This window comes from Dama dama, chromosome X (genome assembly GCF_033118175.1).
Source record: "Dama dama isolate Ldn47 chromosome X, ASM3311817v1, whole genome shotgun sequence".
Classification (NCBI taxonomy): domain Eukaryota; kingdom Metazoa; phylum Chordata; class Mammalia; order Artiodactyla; family Cervidae; genus Dama; species Dama dama.
Window position 1 is genome coordinate 84,768,004 of NC_083714.1, and position 14,440 is coordinate 84,782,443.

A 14,440-nucleotide genomic window follows, 5' to 3' on the forward strand; every position below is an offset into this window, starting at 1 on the left:
GCAGCAACATACTGAACAAAGTGGTATGATTCAGGCTAGTTAGCTCTCTACTTTCCTCCTGCTCCTGTATCAGTGAGACCCAGAGTGAAGCTGAACTTACATGTCCACCTACCAGCACTGAGACTGAAAGACAATATGGGAAGCAAAGCTAGTCAGCACTCAGGCCCACCCACCTTCACCTGCTGTCAGTAGGGTCCAGTGGAGAGCTCAGTCTCCATACCTTCTCAGCCATTAGAGAGGGATCTAGGTGTTGAGAAAGCTAAGCTACCCCATTCTCTTCCCTTGGTGTCATTAAGACCCAGCTGGGAGCTGAGTTTACACTTCCACCCTGAATAAATAGAGGTGTTAGCCCTGCACTTCCCTTCTCCATGGTATCAGCACAACCCAGTGAGGAGTTGAGCTTATACCCACACTCAGAGACAGCGATGCAGTATAAATAGTTGCCCTACTTTTTCTGGAAAGAAATCAAAGGGGCCTAGACAAAAGCTGAACTTCCACCCTACTCAACATTTGCACTATACCTCTGGAGGGATACAGTCTACTAAATTCAGTTCAATTCAGTCACTCAGTCATGTCTGACTCTTTGCAACCCCATGGACTGCAGCATGCCAGGCTTCCCTGTCCATCACCAACTCCTGGAGTTTACTCAAACTAATGTCCATTGGGTTGGTGATGCCATCCAACCATCTCATCCTCTGTTGTCCCCTTCTCCTCCCGCTTTCAATCTTTCTGAGCATCAGGGTCTTTTCCAATGAGTCAGTTCCTCGCATCAGGTGGCCAAAGTATTAGAGTTTCAGCTTTCAGCATCAGTCCTTCCAATGAATATTCAGGACTGATTTCCTTTAGAATTGACAGGTTTGATCTCCTTGCAGTCCAAGGGACTCTCAAGAGTATTCTCCAACACCACAGTTCAAAAGCATCAATTCTTCAGCACTCAGCTTTCTTTCTAGTCCAACTCTCACATCCATACATGACTACTGGAAAAACCATAGCTTTTGACTAGATGGACCTTTGTTGGTAATGTTATTGCTTTTTAATCTGCTGTCTATGGTGGTCATAGCTTTTCTTCTTTTAATTTCATGGCTGCAGTCACCATCTGTTTTTTGTTGTTTTTTTTTTTAAACAGTCTACTAAAATATGATTAAATAAGATTCAGGTCTCATAGTATAATATTCAAAATGTCCAGAATAAATAATCATTTGTCATAACAAGAACCAGGAAAATCACAACTTCAATGGCAAAAAAACACAACAGGCTCTGTGAAGTAAGTCAGAGGTTTGAGTTATCTGAAAAGGACTTAAGCAGCCATCAAAAAATATTCTGACCAGTAATTGTGAGTTATCCTGAAACAAATGAAAAAATATTAAAAATCTAAACAAAGAAATAGAAGTCATAGAAGAAAACCAAATGGAAATTACAGAACTTGACAATACAATAACAAAATAAAAGCTTGATTGGATGGATTTAATAGTAGAGTGGAGATGACGAAAGATATAGTCAGTGAACTCGAGCACAGATAATAGAATTTACCCACTCTGAACACCAGGAAGGATTTAGAAAAAAAAGAAAAAATTAATGATTTCAGAGATATATGAAATAACAAAATAACTAATGTTCATATCATTAAACCCCAGCAGGAGAGAAAAGAAAGAGTAGGAATGAAAAATTATTCAAAAAACAATAAAAAGCATTCTAATTTGGGAAAAACATAATCCAAAAGATTTTAAAAGCTGGACAAATCCAAGATAATATAAACCTGAATAAACCCACTAAGTCACATCTTAACTAAATTCTGGAGACAAAAAAAGAAAGAAAAATATCTTAAAAGTATCCAGAGAGAAATGGTACACTACTTATAGGTGAACATCAATCCAGATGACAAAAGATACCTCATCTGAAACCATGGAGACCAGCAAGAAGTGGCACATTTTTCAAGTAGATAGGAAATGGCAACTGCGAACTATATCCAGTAAAAAAAAAATATTCTTCAGGAATGAAAAGAAAATAAAGACATTCTCAGATGAAGAAAAACTAAGAATTTGTTGCCAGCAAAACTACCCTAAAAAATGTCTACAGAAAGTACTCTAAATAAAAAGGAAAAGATAACAGAAGAAGGTTTAGAACTTCAGGAAATAAATAACATTGGGATTTTGACTCAAGATGGTGACATATGAGTCCTGAGCTCACCTCTTCCCACAGGCACACCAAAACTATAACTATACAGTAACAACTCCCTCTGAAAGAAGTCCAGGAATATTCTATCCAGTAAAGTTTTCCTTCAGAACTGAAGGCAATATCAAGAGTTTTCCATGGGGAAAAAAATACTCACAGGATGGGAGAAAATGCTTGTAAATCAAGTGACTGACAAGGGATTAATCTCAAAAATATACAAACAGCTCATGCAGCTCAATATCAAAAAAAGCAAACAATGCAATCAAAAAAAATGGGCAGAAGATCTCAATAGACATTTCTCCAAAGAAGACATACAGATAGCCAACAGCCCTTAAAAAGGTGCTCAATGTGGCTCATTCTTAGAGACATGCAAATCAAAACCACAATGAGGTGTCAGCTCACACTGGTCAGAATAGCCATCGTCAAAAAGTCTACAAACAATAAATGCTGGAGAGGGTGTGAAGAAGAAGGAATCCCCCTACACTGCTGGTGGGAATGCAAACTGGTACAATCACTACAGAGAACAGTATGGAGGTTCCTTTAAAAACTAAAGACATACATTGATATGAATCAGCCATGGATTTACATGTATTCCCAATCCCGATCCCCCCTCCCACCTCCCTCTCCACCCGATTCCTCTGGGTCTTCCCAGTGCACCAGGCCGGAGCACTCGTCTCGTGCATCCCACCTGGGCTGGTGATCTGTTTCACCATAGATAGTATACATGCTGTTCTTTTGAAATATCCCACCCTCACATTCTCCCACAAAGTTCAAAAGTCTGTTCTGTATTTCTGTGTCTCTTTTTCTGTTCTGCATATAGGGTTATCGTTATCACCTTTCTAAATTCCATATACATGTGTCAGTATGCTGTAATGTTCTTTATCTTTCTGGCTTACTTCACTCTGTATAAGGGGCTCCAGCTTCATCCATCTCATTAGGACTGGTTCAAATGAATTCTTTTTAATGGCTGAGTAATATTCCATGGTGTATATGTACCACAGCTTCCTTATCCATTATCAAAAAAAATAAAATAAAATAAAATAAAATAAAATAAAAAAACTAAAGACAGAGCTACCATATGATCCAGCAATCCCATTTCTGGACATATATCCAGAGAAAACCATAGTTCAAAAGGATACGTGGATACCAATGTTCACTGCAATAGCCAAGACATGGAAGCAACCTAAATGTCTGTCAACAAATGAACAAGATAAACAAGATGCGGTAGATAGATATAGATAAAGTGGAGCATTATTAACACTGAGTCATCAAAACAAATGAAGTAATGACAGTTGTACAACATGGATGGACCTAGAAGTGATCATACAGTAAAGTAAGTCAGACAAAGACAAATATCATATGATAACAGCTACATGTGCCATCTAAAAAAATGATACAAATGACCTTATTTACAAAACAGAAACAGACAGACTCACAAATTCTGAAAACAAACCTACATGTACCAAAGGGGAAAGGAAGCAGAGAAGGATAAATTAGGAGGTTGGGATTAACATATACATACTACTATATTTAAAATAGATAACCAACAAGTACCTACTATATAGTATAGGGAACTCTACTCAATATTCTGTAATAACCTATATGGATAAAGAATCTGGAAAACAATGAATTTAAGTATATGCATAATTGCATCACTCTGCTGTACACCTGAAACTAACACACAACATTATAAATCAGTTACACTCCAATAATTTATTTTGTTTTTATTTTATTTTTATTTGGAGGATAATTGCTTTACGGTGTTATGTTGGCTTCTGCCACACAACAACATGAATCAGTCATAAGTATACATATATCCTCACCCTCTTGAACTTCCCTCCCATCCCCTCATCCCACTCCTCTAGGTCATCAAAGATCACCTGGCTGAGCTTCCTGTGTTACACAGCAACTTCCCACTAGGTATCTATTTTATGCATAATAACATATGTTTCAATGATACTCTCTCAATTCATCCCACTCTCCCGCTTCCCCACAGTGTCCACAAGTCCACTCTCTACATCTGTGTCTCTATTCCTGCCCTACAAATATGTTCATCAGTACCACTTTCTGGATTCTATATACATGTGTTAATATACAATATTTGTTTTTCTCTTTCTGACTTACTTCACTCTGTATAACAGTCTCTAGGTTCAGGAGCCTCAGTTCAACTGACTCAAATTCATTCCTTTTATGGCTAATATTTCATTCTATATATGTACCACATCTTCTTTATCTGTTCATCTGTCAATAGACATATGGGTAGCTTCCATGTCCTGGCTATTATAAATAGTCCTGCAGTGAACATTCGCGTCCATGTGTCTTATTGAATTATGGTTTTCTCAGGGTATATGCTGAGGAGAGGGATTGCTGGGTCATATGATAGCTTTATTGCTAGTTATTTAAGGAATCTCTATACTGTGCTCCATAGTGACTATATCAATTTACATACCTACTAACAGTGCAACAGGATCCCCTTTTCTCCAAATCCGCTCCAGCATTTATTGTTTGTAGATTTTTTGGTGATGGCCATTCTGACTGATGTGAGGTGATACCTCATTGTAGTTTTGATTTGCATTTCTCTAAATCTCAACTAAAATGGACTGGAATGGGTGAATTTAACTCAGATGACCATTATATCTACTATTGTGGGCAGGAATCCCTTAGAAGAAATGGAGTAGCCATCATGATCAACAAAAGAGTCCGAAATGCAGTACTTGGATGCAATCTCAAAAGTGACAGAATGATCTCTGTTCGTTTCCAAGGCAAACCATTCAATATCACGGTAATCCAAGCCTATGCCTCAACCAGTAACGCTGAAGAAGCTGAAGTTGAACGGTTCTATGAAGACTTACAAGACCTTCTAGAACTAACACCCAAAAAAGATGTCTTTTTCATTATAGGGGACTAGAATGCAAAAGTAGGAAGTCAAGAAACACCTGGAGTAACAGTCAAATTTGGCCTTGGAGTACAAAATGAAGCAGGGCAAAGGCTAATAGAGTTTTGCCAAGAGAACACACTGGTCATAGCAAACACCCTCTTCCAACAACATAAGAGAAGACTCTACACATGGACATCACCAGATGGTCAACACCGAACTCAGATTGATTATATGCTTTGCAGCCAAAAATGGAGAAGCTCTATACAGTCAGCAAAAACAAGACCAGGAGCTGACTGTGGCTCAGATCATGAACTCCTTATTGCCAAATTCAGACTTAAACTGAAGAAGGTAGGGATAACCACTAGACCATTCAGGTATGACCTAAATCAAATCCCTTATGAATATACAGTGGAAGTGAGAAATAGATTTAAGGGACTAGATCTGGTAGACAGAGAGCCTGATGAACTATGGACGGAGGTTCGTGGCATTGCACAGGAGACAGGGATCAAGACCATCCCCATTGATAATAAATGCAAAAAGGCAAAACAGTTGTCTGAGGAGGACTTACAAATAGCTGTGAAATGAAAAGAAGCTAAAAGCAAAGGAGAAAAGGAAAGATATTCCCATTTGAATGCAGACTTACAAGGAATAGCCAGGAGAGATAAAAAAAAAAGCCTTCCTCAGTGATCACTGCAAAGAAATAGAAGAAAACAACAGAATGGGAAAGACTAGAGATCTCTTCAAGAAAATCAGAGACACCAAAGGAACATTTCATGCAAAGGTGGGCTCAATAAAGGACAGAAATGGTATGGACCTAACAGCAGCAGAAGATATTAAGAAGAGGAGGCAAGAATACACAGAACTGTACAAAAAAGATCTTCACGACCCAGATAATCACAATGGTGTGATCACTCAACTAGAGCCAGACATCCTGGAATGTGAAGTCAAGTGAGCCTTAGGAAGCATCACTATGAACAAAGCTAGTGGATGTGATGGAGTTCCAGTTGAGTTATGTCAAATCCTGAAAGATGCTGTGAAAGTGCTGCGCCCAATATGCCAGCAAATTTGGAAAACTCAGCAGTGGCCACAGGACTGGAAAAGGTCAGTTTTCATTCCAATCCTTAAGAAAGGCAATGCCAAAGAATGCTCAAACTACCGCACAATTGCACTCATCTCACATGCTAGTAAAGTAATGCTCACAATTCTCCAAGCCAGGCTTCAGCAATATGTGAACCATGAACTTCCAGATGTTCAAGCTGGTTTTAGAAAAGGCAGAGAAACCAGAGATCAAATTGCCAATATCCACTGGATCATCGAAAAAGCAAGAGAGTTCCAGTAAAACATTTATTTCTGCTTTATTGACTATGCCAAAGCCTTCGACTGTGTGGATCACAATAAACTGTGGAAAATTCTGAAGGAGATGGGAATACCAGACCAATTGACCTGCCTCTTGAGAAACCTGTATGCAGGTCAGGAAGCAACAGTTAGAACTGGACATGGAACAACAGACTGGTTCCAAATAGGAAAAGGAGTATGTCAAGGCTGTATATTGTCACCCTGCTTATTTAACTTATATGCAGAGCACATCATGAGAAACGCTGGGCTGGGAGAAGCACAAGCTGGAATCAAGATGGCTGGGAGAAATATCAATAACCTCAGATATGCAGATGACAGCACCCTTATGGCAGAAAGTGAAGAGGAACTAAAAAGCCTCTTGATGAGAGTGAAAGAGGAGAGTGAAAAAGTTGGCTTAAAGCTTAACATTCAGAAAACTAAGATCATGGCATCTGGTCCTATCACCTCTTGGGAAATAGATGGGGAGACAGTGGAAACAGTGTCAGACTTCATTTTTTAGGGCTCCAAAATCACTGCAGATGGTGACTGCAGCCATGAAATTAAAAGACGCTTACTCCTTGGAAGGAAAGTTATGACCAACCTAGATAGCATATTAAAAAGCAGAGACATTACTTTGCCAACAGAGGTCCATCTGGTCAAGGCTATGGTTTTTCCAGTGGTCATATATGGATGTGAGAGTTGGACTGTGAAGAAAGCTGAGTGCCGAAAAATTGATGCCTTTGAACTGTGGTGTTGGAGAAGACACCTGAGAGTCCCTTGGACTGCAGGGAGATCCAACAGTCCTGATCCAGTTGGATCAGGAGATCCAGTCTGTCCTGAAGGAGATAGGTCCTGGGTGTTCATTGGAGGGACTGATGCTGAAGCTGACACTCCAGTACTTTGGCCACCTCATGCGAAAAATTGACTCATTGGAAAAGACCCTGATGCTGGGAGGGATTGAGGGCAGGAGGAGAAGTGGACGACCAAGGATGAAATGGTTGGATGGTATCCCCGACTCGATGGGCATGAGTTTGAGTGAACTCCGGGAGTCTGTGATGGACAGGGAGGCCTGGTGTGCTGCAATTCATGGGGTCGCAAAGAATCTGACACGACTGAGCAACTGAACTAACTGAACTAAAGCTCAACATTCAGAAAACTAAGATCATGTCATCCAGTCCCATCACTTCACAACAAATAGATGGAGAAACAGTGGAAACAGTGGCTGACTTTATTTTTCTGGGCTCCAAAATCACTGCAGATGGTGACTGCAGCCATGAAATTAAAAGACGCTTACTCCTTGGAAGCAAAGTTATGACCAACCTAGACAGCATATTAAAAAGCAGAGACATTTCTTTACCAACAAAGGTCCATCTAGTCAAGGCTATGGCTTTTCCAGTAGTCATGTATGGATGTGAGAGTTGGACTATAAAGAAAGCTGAGTGCAGAAGAATTGATGCTTTTGAACTGTGATGTTGGAGAAGACTCTTGAGAGTCCCTTGGACTGCAAGGAGATCCAACCAGTCTGTCCTAAAGGAGATCAGTCCTGGGTGTTCATTGTGAGGACTGATGTTGAAGTTTAAACTCTAATAGTTTGGCCACCTGATGCAAAGAGCTGACTCATTTGAAAAGACCCTGATGTTGGGAAAGTTTGGAGGCAGGAGGAGAAGGGGACGACAGAGGATGAGATGGTGGATGGCATCACCGACTCAATGGACATGAGTTTAGGTAAACTCCAGGAGTTGGTGATGGACAGGGAGGCCTGGAGTGCTACGGTTCATGGGGTCACAAAGAGTCGGACACGACTGAGTGACTGAACTGATTCTGACTGAACTGAACTGAATGTAAAAGAAAAAGACTATATTTGATAACACTTTCATATAATTGAAATTTGCCAAGAAAGTATAATTTAAATGTCCTTTCCAGAAAAGAAGAAAAAAGTGTGAGGTGGCAGGTGTAGGAATCCTCTCATAATGTATATTTATCAAGTCACCACAATGTACCATCTAAATACTGTAATAATTTTATTTGTCATTTATATCTCAATAAACCTGAAACGTAAAATTGTAATGGCTTAAAAACAGGCATAAATATAGAATACCCTTCCTCTCACAGATTTTTAAAATATATTTGATGTTTGAAGCAAAAATTATAACACCATCTGTTGTGGTGCTCAATAAACAAGGAGGAAATACTTATGAAAATCATATTTTTTAAATGAGGAAAGTAAAGGTACCTAAGTTGAAGTAATGTTTCTGGGCCTCACTCAAAGTGGTAAAACATTGATACCACCAGACTTTAATAACTTACATATGTATATTTTAATACCTGGGAAAACTAGGAAAACGTTATAGAGTAATATACACAAAAATAGTGTAAATAAGTGAAATCACATTAGTTTTCCCAAAAGTATTCAAGTTATCCCATAGAAAGGTAAGAAATTAACCAAGGAACTTGTGATTTGAACTCCAGAAATGTTCAGGGAAGAAGGAAGTGGTCTGTTGACCAGGCTTCAGTTTCACAGGTCCCTATCCCCACTCCTTGCCATTACAAAATCTGCTGAGGCCAGAGACACAGTGAGCTGAAATGCCCCCAGCCTAGGGGGAGGTGTCCCTTGAGGAATTAGGTCACCACCTGCCAAGTAAGAAATAGAGGAAAGAGAAATAGAAGTAACAAACAGGAAAATTAAAGGCAGACTTAAGCTCTAGCATACTAATTATTAACTTAAATGTAAAACAGCCTAATTATACTTATAAAAAGCAGAAATGGCATAGTGACTCAAAAAAAATCACAGACCAATATTCTGTCTACAAGAAACTTACTTCAAATACAATAACATAAGAAAGTTGGAAGTAAAAGGGAATAAGATATATCATGTAAACATTAATAAAAAAGCAGGAGTGATTACATGTATATAGATAATGAAGACTTCAAAACAAAGGAATTACTGGAAACAAAAAGAGACATTAGTAATGCTAAAAGGATCAATGATCAATGCACCAAAACACATAAGCATCCTAAATGTGTATGTATCAAGCAACAGAACCTTAAAATATATGAAGCACAAAGTGATAACCAGAAAGGAGAAATTAGGCAAATACACACTTACAGTAGGGAATTTCAACACCCCTCTCAGCAACTGATAAAACTACTAAGTAGAAAATGATCAAGGATAGTGAACAACTGAACAACATGATCAACCAACAAGATCTAATAGACATATTTAGCACACCACCCAACATCAGATTACATACTCTTTTCAAGTATCCATAGCACATTCCCCAAAATAGGCCATATCCTAAGCCATAACAATGTAAAATAATTGAAATCATACAAAGTGTGTGTTCTGACCATAATGAAATCAAACTAGAACTCAACAACAGAAAAACAACAAGAATGTCACTGAAAACAGGCAGAAGTTAAACAATACACTTCTAAACAATCCATTTGCCAAAGAGGAAATATCAGAAGCAAAAAATTTAATACATAGAATTGAATGAAAGTGAAAATACAGCATACCAAAATAGGTGGGATGCACCTAAAGCAGTGCCAACAGAGAAATTTATAGCATTATACACTTATCTTGCAAAAGAAAAAAAAGACTCAAATCAATAATCTAAATTCCTACCTTAATTAGTAGACAGAAGAGTAAAATGAACCAAAAGCAACCAGGAGGAAGGAAATGAGCAGAAATCAATGAAATAAAAAACAGAACAATAGAGAAAAGTCAGTGAAAGAAAAAGTTGGTTTTTGAAAAAAAAATCAATAAAATTGATAAACAACTTGCAAGACAAAGATAAAAAGAGCAGATACAAACCACTAAAAGAACAAAACATCAGATATCACTACAGATTTGTCAGTCATTGGGCCTGGCATACTGCAATTCATGGGGTCGCAAAGAGTCGGACACAACTGAGCAACTGAACTGAACTGAAAAGCATAATTAGGGATGACTGAGCAACTCTACACTCATAAGTGCAACAATATAGAAGAAATGGACCAATTTCTTGAAAACCACAATCTGCTAAAACTGAGCCAAGATGAAATGGACCATGTGAATACCCCTATAGGTTGTCATCAAAGAAATATTCATAAATAAAGAGGCCCTGGAAAAGAAATATCTAGGCCCAGATGGTTCCACTGGAGAATTCCACAAAGCATTTAAAGAAAAATTAACATTAATTTTAAATCTCTCACAGAAAATGGAAAATGAGAGAGCTCCCACTTCATTTTATGAGGACAGTATTACCCCAAAACCAAAATCAAAAATAATACAAAAAAGAAATCTGCAGACAAATAGATTATTAATAGACTGTTAATTTAGAAACACATTTTTAAAAAAACCCTTAAAAAAATGTTGGCATTTCAAATCTGACATTGTATAAAAAGAATTATATACTTTGACCAAGAGGAATTTATTTCAGGTATGCAAGCCTGGTTCAAAATTGGGTAATCAACCAACGTGATGTACTATACAAACAAGTTGAAGAAGAAAAAAAATCGTATGATCACATCAATTGACCAAAAGTATGTTTGACAAAATCCAACAACCATTCATGCTTTTTTTAAATCTCAAAATTAGGAATGGATGGGGGCTTCCTCAACTTGATAAAGACCATCTACAAAAAACTTACAGCTAACATAGTTAATGGTGAAAGGTGATTCCCCTAAGATTAAGAACAAGACAAAGATGTTCTCACCACTCTTACCCAACATAAAATCAGAAATTTCAGACACTGAAACAAGGTGAGTAAAGAAAATAAAAGGCATACATGCTATAAAGGAATAAATAAAACCATCACATTCTGCAGATAACATGTTTATCTACACAGACCATACCAAGGAATGTACCCCAAAAATCTTGTAGAACCAATATGTGAAGTAAGCAAGGTCTTCATGACACAAGATCAATACCCCCAAATCAATCACATTTCTATATACTAACAACAAATATGTAAAAACAGAAATTTAAAGCACAATAATGTTTACAATAACTCTAGAGAAAATGAAACATGTAGGTATAATTCCAACAAAACATGTTCTGTACATATGTGCTGAACTTTACAAAATGCTAATTAATCAAAGACCCAAATAACTAGAGAGACATATTGTGTTAAAAAATTGGAATACATGTTTAATGTTTAATTTCCCCAAAATGATTTATAGGTTTAATATAAATCTTATCAAAATCTAAGCAAAATTACTAATAGATACATGCAATCTCATTCTAAAATTTATGTGGAAATTCACAGCATCTAAAATAGATCAATCAACCTTGAAAAACAAAACTAAGGTGGAAGAAACCACTCTATCTAATGTCAAAAATTTACTGTATGGATATAGTAATAAAGACAGTGTAGTATTAGTGAAGGGACAGACACATAAGTCAATGGAACAGAATAGAGAACCGAGAAATCAACCTACACAAATATGCCCAACTGATTTTTGGCAAGATGCAAATAAGTTAAGAATGCCCTTTTCAACAAATTATGCTGGACAAATTGAATATATAGCCAAAAAAACACAAATATCTCACCTTATATTTATAAAACCTAACTCAGAATGGACCATAGAAAACTGAAAAATAAAACACAAAACTTTTAGAAAAAATTACAGGAGGAAATCTTCAGGATTTCCTGAAGCTAGGAAAAGAGTTCTCAAATTTGATATCAAAAGCACAAGCCATAAAATGAAAATTTGATAAACTTGAGCTCCTTAAACTTAAAAACTTACTCTGCATAATCCCCTGTGGAGAGGAAAATAAAGCTATGCTACAGGCTGGAAGAGAATCTTTACAAAACACATATCAAGCAAAGGAGCAATATCTAGAATATATAAAGAACTCTCAAACCTCAACAGTTTTAAACCCAAACAACCTAGTTAGAAAATACAATTCACAGAAAAGAATATACAGATGGTAAATGAGCACATGAAAAGATTTTCAACATCATTAGCCATTAGGGAAATGCATGATGAGATATCATGACCCACCTATCAGAATGGTTGAAATAATAGTAAAATAAACAAATAAATAAAAATAGTGATAACACTAAATGCTGGCAAAGACGTGGAGAAACTGAATTACTCATACATTTCTGATGGGAATTACATCCACTCTGTAAAAGAGTAAGGCAGTTTCTCACAAAACTAAACATACACTTAACTATATTCCAACATTCTTGGGCACTTAAACAAATAAAAACATATATCCACAATAAAAACCTGTACATGGATGTTCATAGCACTTTTATTTGTAAGGACCAAAAATTAGAAACGGGTCAGATGTCCTTCAACAGGTAAATGATTAAAGTAACTGTACTACATCCATACCATGGCTAACTATTTGAAAATAAAAGGAATCAAACTATTGATGCACACAACAGCTTTGATGGATCACAGAATTATGCTGACTAAAAATACTTATCTGAAAAATTCACATACTGCTTTATTCTATTTACATTTTTATAAATAATATTTTTGAAAAAAACATAATTATAGTTATGAAGAACAAATTACTGGTTGTCAGGGATTAGAAAAAAGGGGGAGGGAGAAAAAATCACTGAGGCTATAAAAGGGTAAATTGTGATGGAGCTTCTATCCTAACTGGATTGGTGATTACATGAAGCTACACATGTGATAAAATGTAATAGAAATAAATATACACACAAATGAGCACATGTAAAATTGGTGAAATCTGAGTAACATCGATGGAATGTATTAATGTTAATTTCCTGATTATAATATTGTACTATAGTTATGCAAAATATTACCTTTGGGGAAAGTGGGTGAACGATACACTAGAATCTACAATGATCTCAAAATAAAAAATTTTACAAAGTTGGTGAAACTTGATGAATAGATGTGAATTTTGGGCTACCACCACCAGAGATAGAAACTACAAGTTGAAGAAAAGGAAGAAAGTTTGATGGGATAAATGAGTTTGGTTTGGGTATATTTTTCCTGAGCTGTCCATATTAGCACTCTTCATTTACCTTCCCAGTTTTAGACTCTTCACCTTCTTAAATATGCAACCTACAGACTTCCGTGTATATGTCAGCATCTTAGAACCATATTGTTTCATATTGCAATATATAAATGTATCAAATCAATGTTATACACCTTAAACTTACACAATGTTATGTGTCAATTATATCTAAAATTTTTATTCCGTATTGTTAGAATTAGAGTTTAAGAAAGTTTATTTTGTGAATTTGTATATACAAAGAAAGGAAAAAACTAATCACCTGTGATTCCCATTCCCAACGTTCTCTCTGCTTCTTCTTAAGAGAGATCCATGAAAATTGTAAAGAAGGGCAAGATGGCATGCATTCTTGCAAATGTGATGTCACTTAGGCAATGCCTGGTTTCTTGGGTATGAGAAGATCTAACATGTGAAAATAAAGCCACAAGCAAAATCCAAACCACATACACACAAGAAAATTTGTTTCTATGCAACAAAATGGTTTATGTACAAAAACCAAGTAATAATGAATCTCTAACAGAATATACTTTTTCAGGCCGTAAATATAGTTGGAGTTGGAATGTTTGGAGAAACTGGCATAGTAACCACACCAGCAACTGTACCAGCAGTAGTAACAGTGTTACAAGAATTTGAAAACAAAGTTCCTGCCAAATTGGCATCATCTTGCATTGCTATTCAATGGGAGGAACCAGATTGCCATGGTTCTGCAATCACTGGCTATAACATTGAATATGGAGACAGAAAAATTTTGACTGTTAATAGAGTAACAGAATGTCTTCTGAAAAATCTACAGCCTGATACAACATACAAGTAAGTCACTTATATCTTACTTAGGTAGATGGAAAGCTTTTTGAGACTTTTGAGCAGTTCTACATTTGTAGGTTTATACAATCTATGGGAAATAGATGGGGAGACAGTAGAAACAGTGTCAGACTTTATTTTTTTGGGCTCCAAAATCACTGCAGATGGTGACTGCAGCCATGAAATTAAAAGATGCTTGCTCCTTGGAAGGAAAGTTATGATCAACCTAGATAGCATATTAAAAAGTAGAGACATTACTTTGCCAACAAAGTTCC

General features: G+C 36.7%; 1 protein-coding gene across 1 annotated transcript in view; it reads left to right on the forward strand.

Annotated features, from left to right (window-relative positions):
• The window catches only part of LOC133052742 (fibronectin type III domain containing protein 3C1-like), a 60,130-nt gene that overhangs the window by 27,741 nt on the left and 17,949 nt on the right, over window positions 1-14,440 (forward strand). The window contains 1 exon segment of the mRNA XM_061137606.1: window positions 13,900-14,174. Coding sequence (XP_060993589.1) covers window positions 13,900-14,174 — 275 coding nt within the window.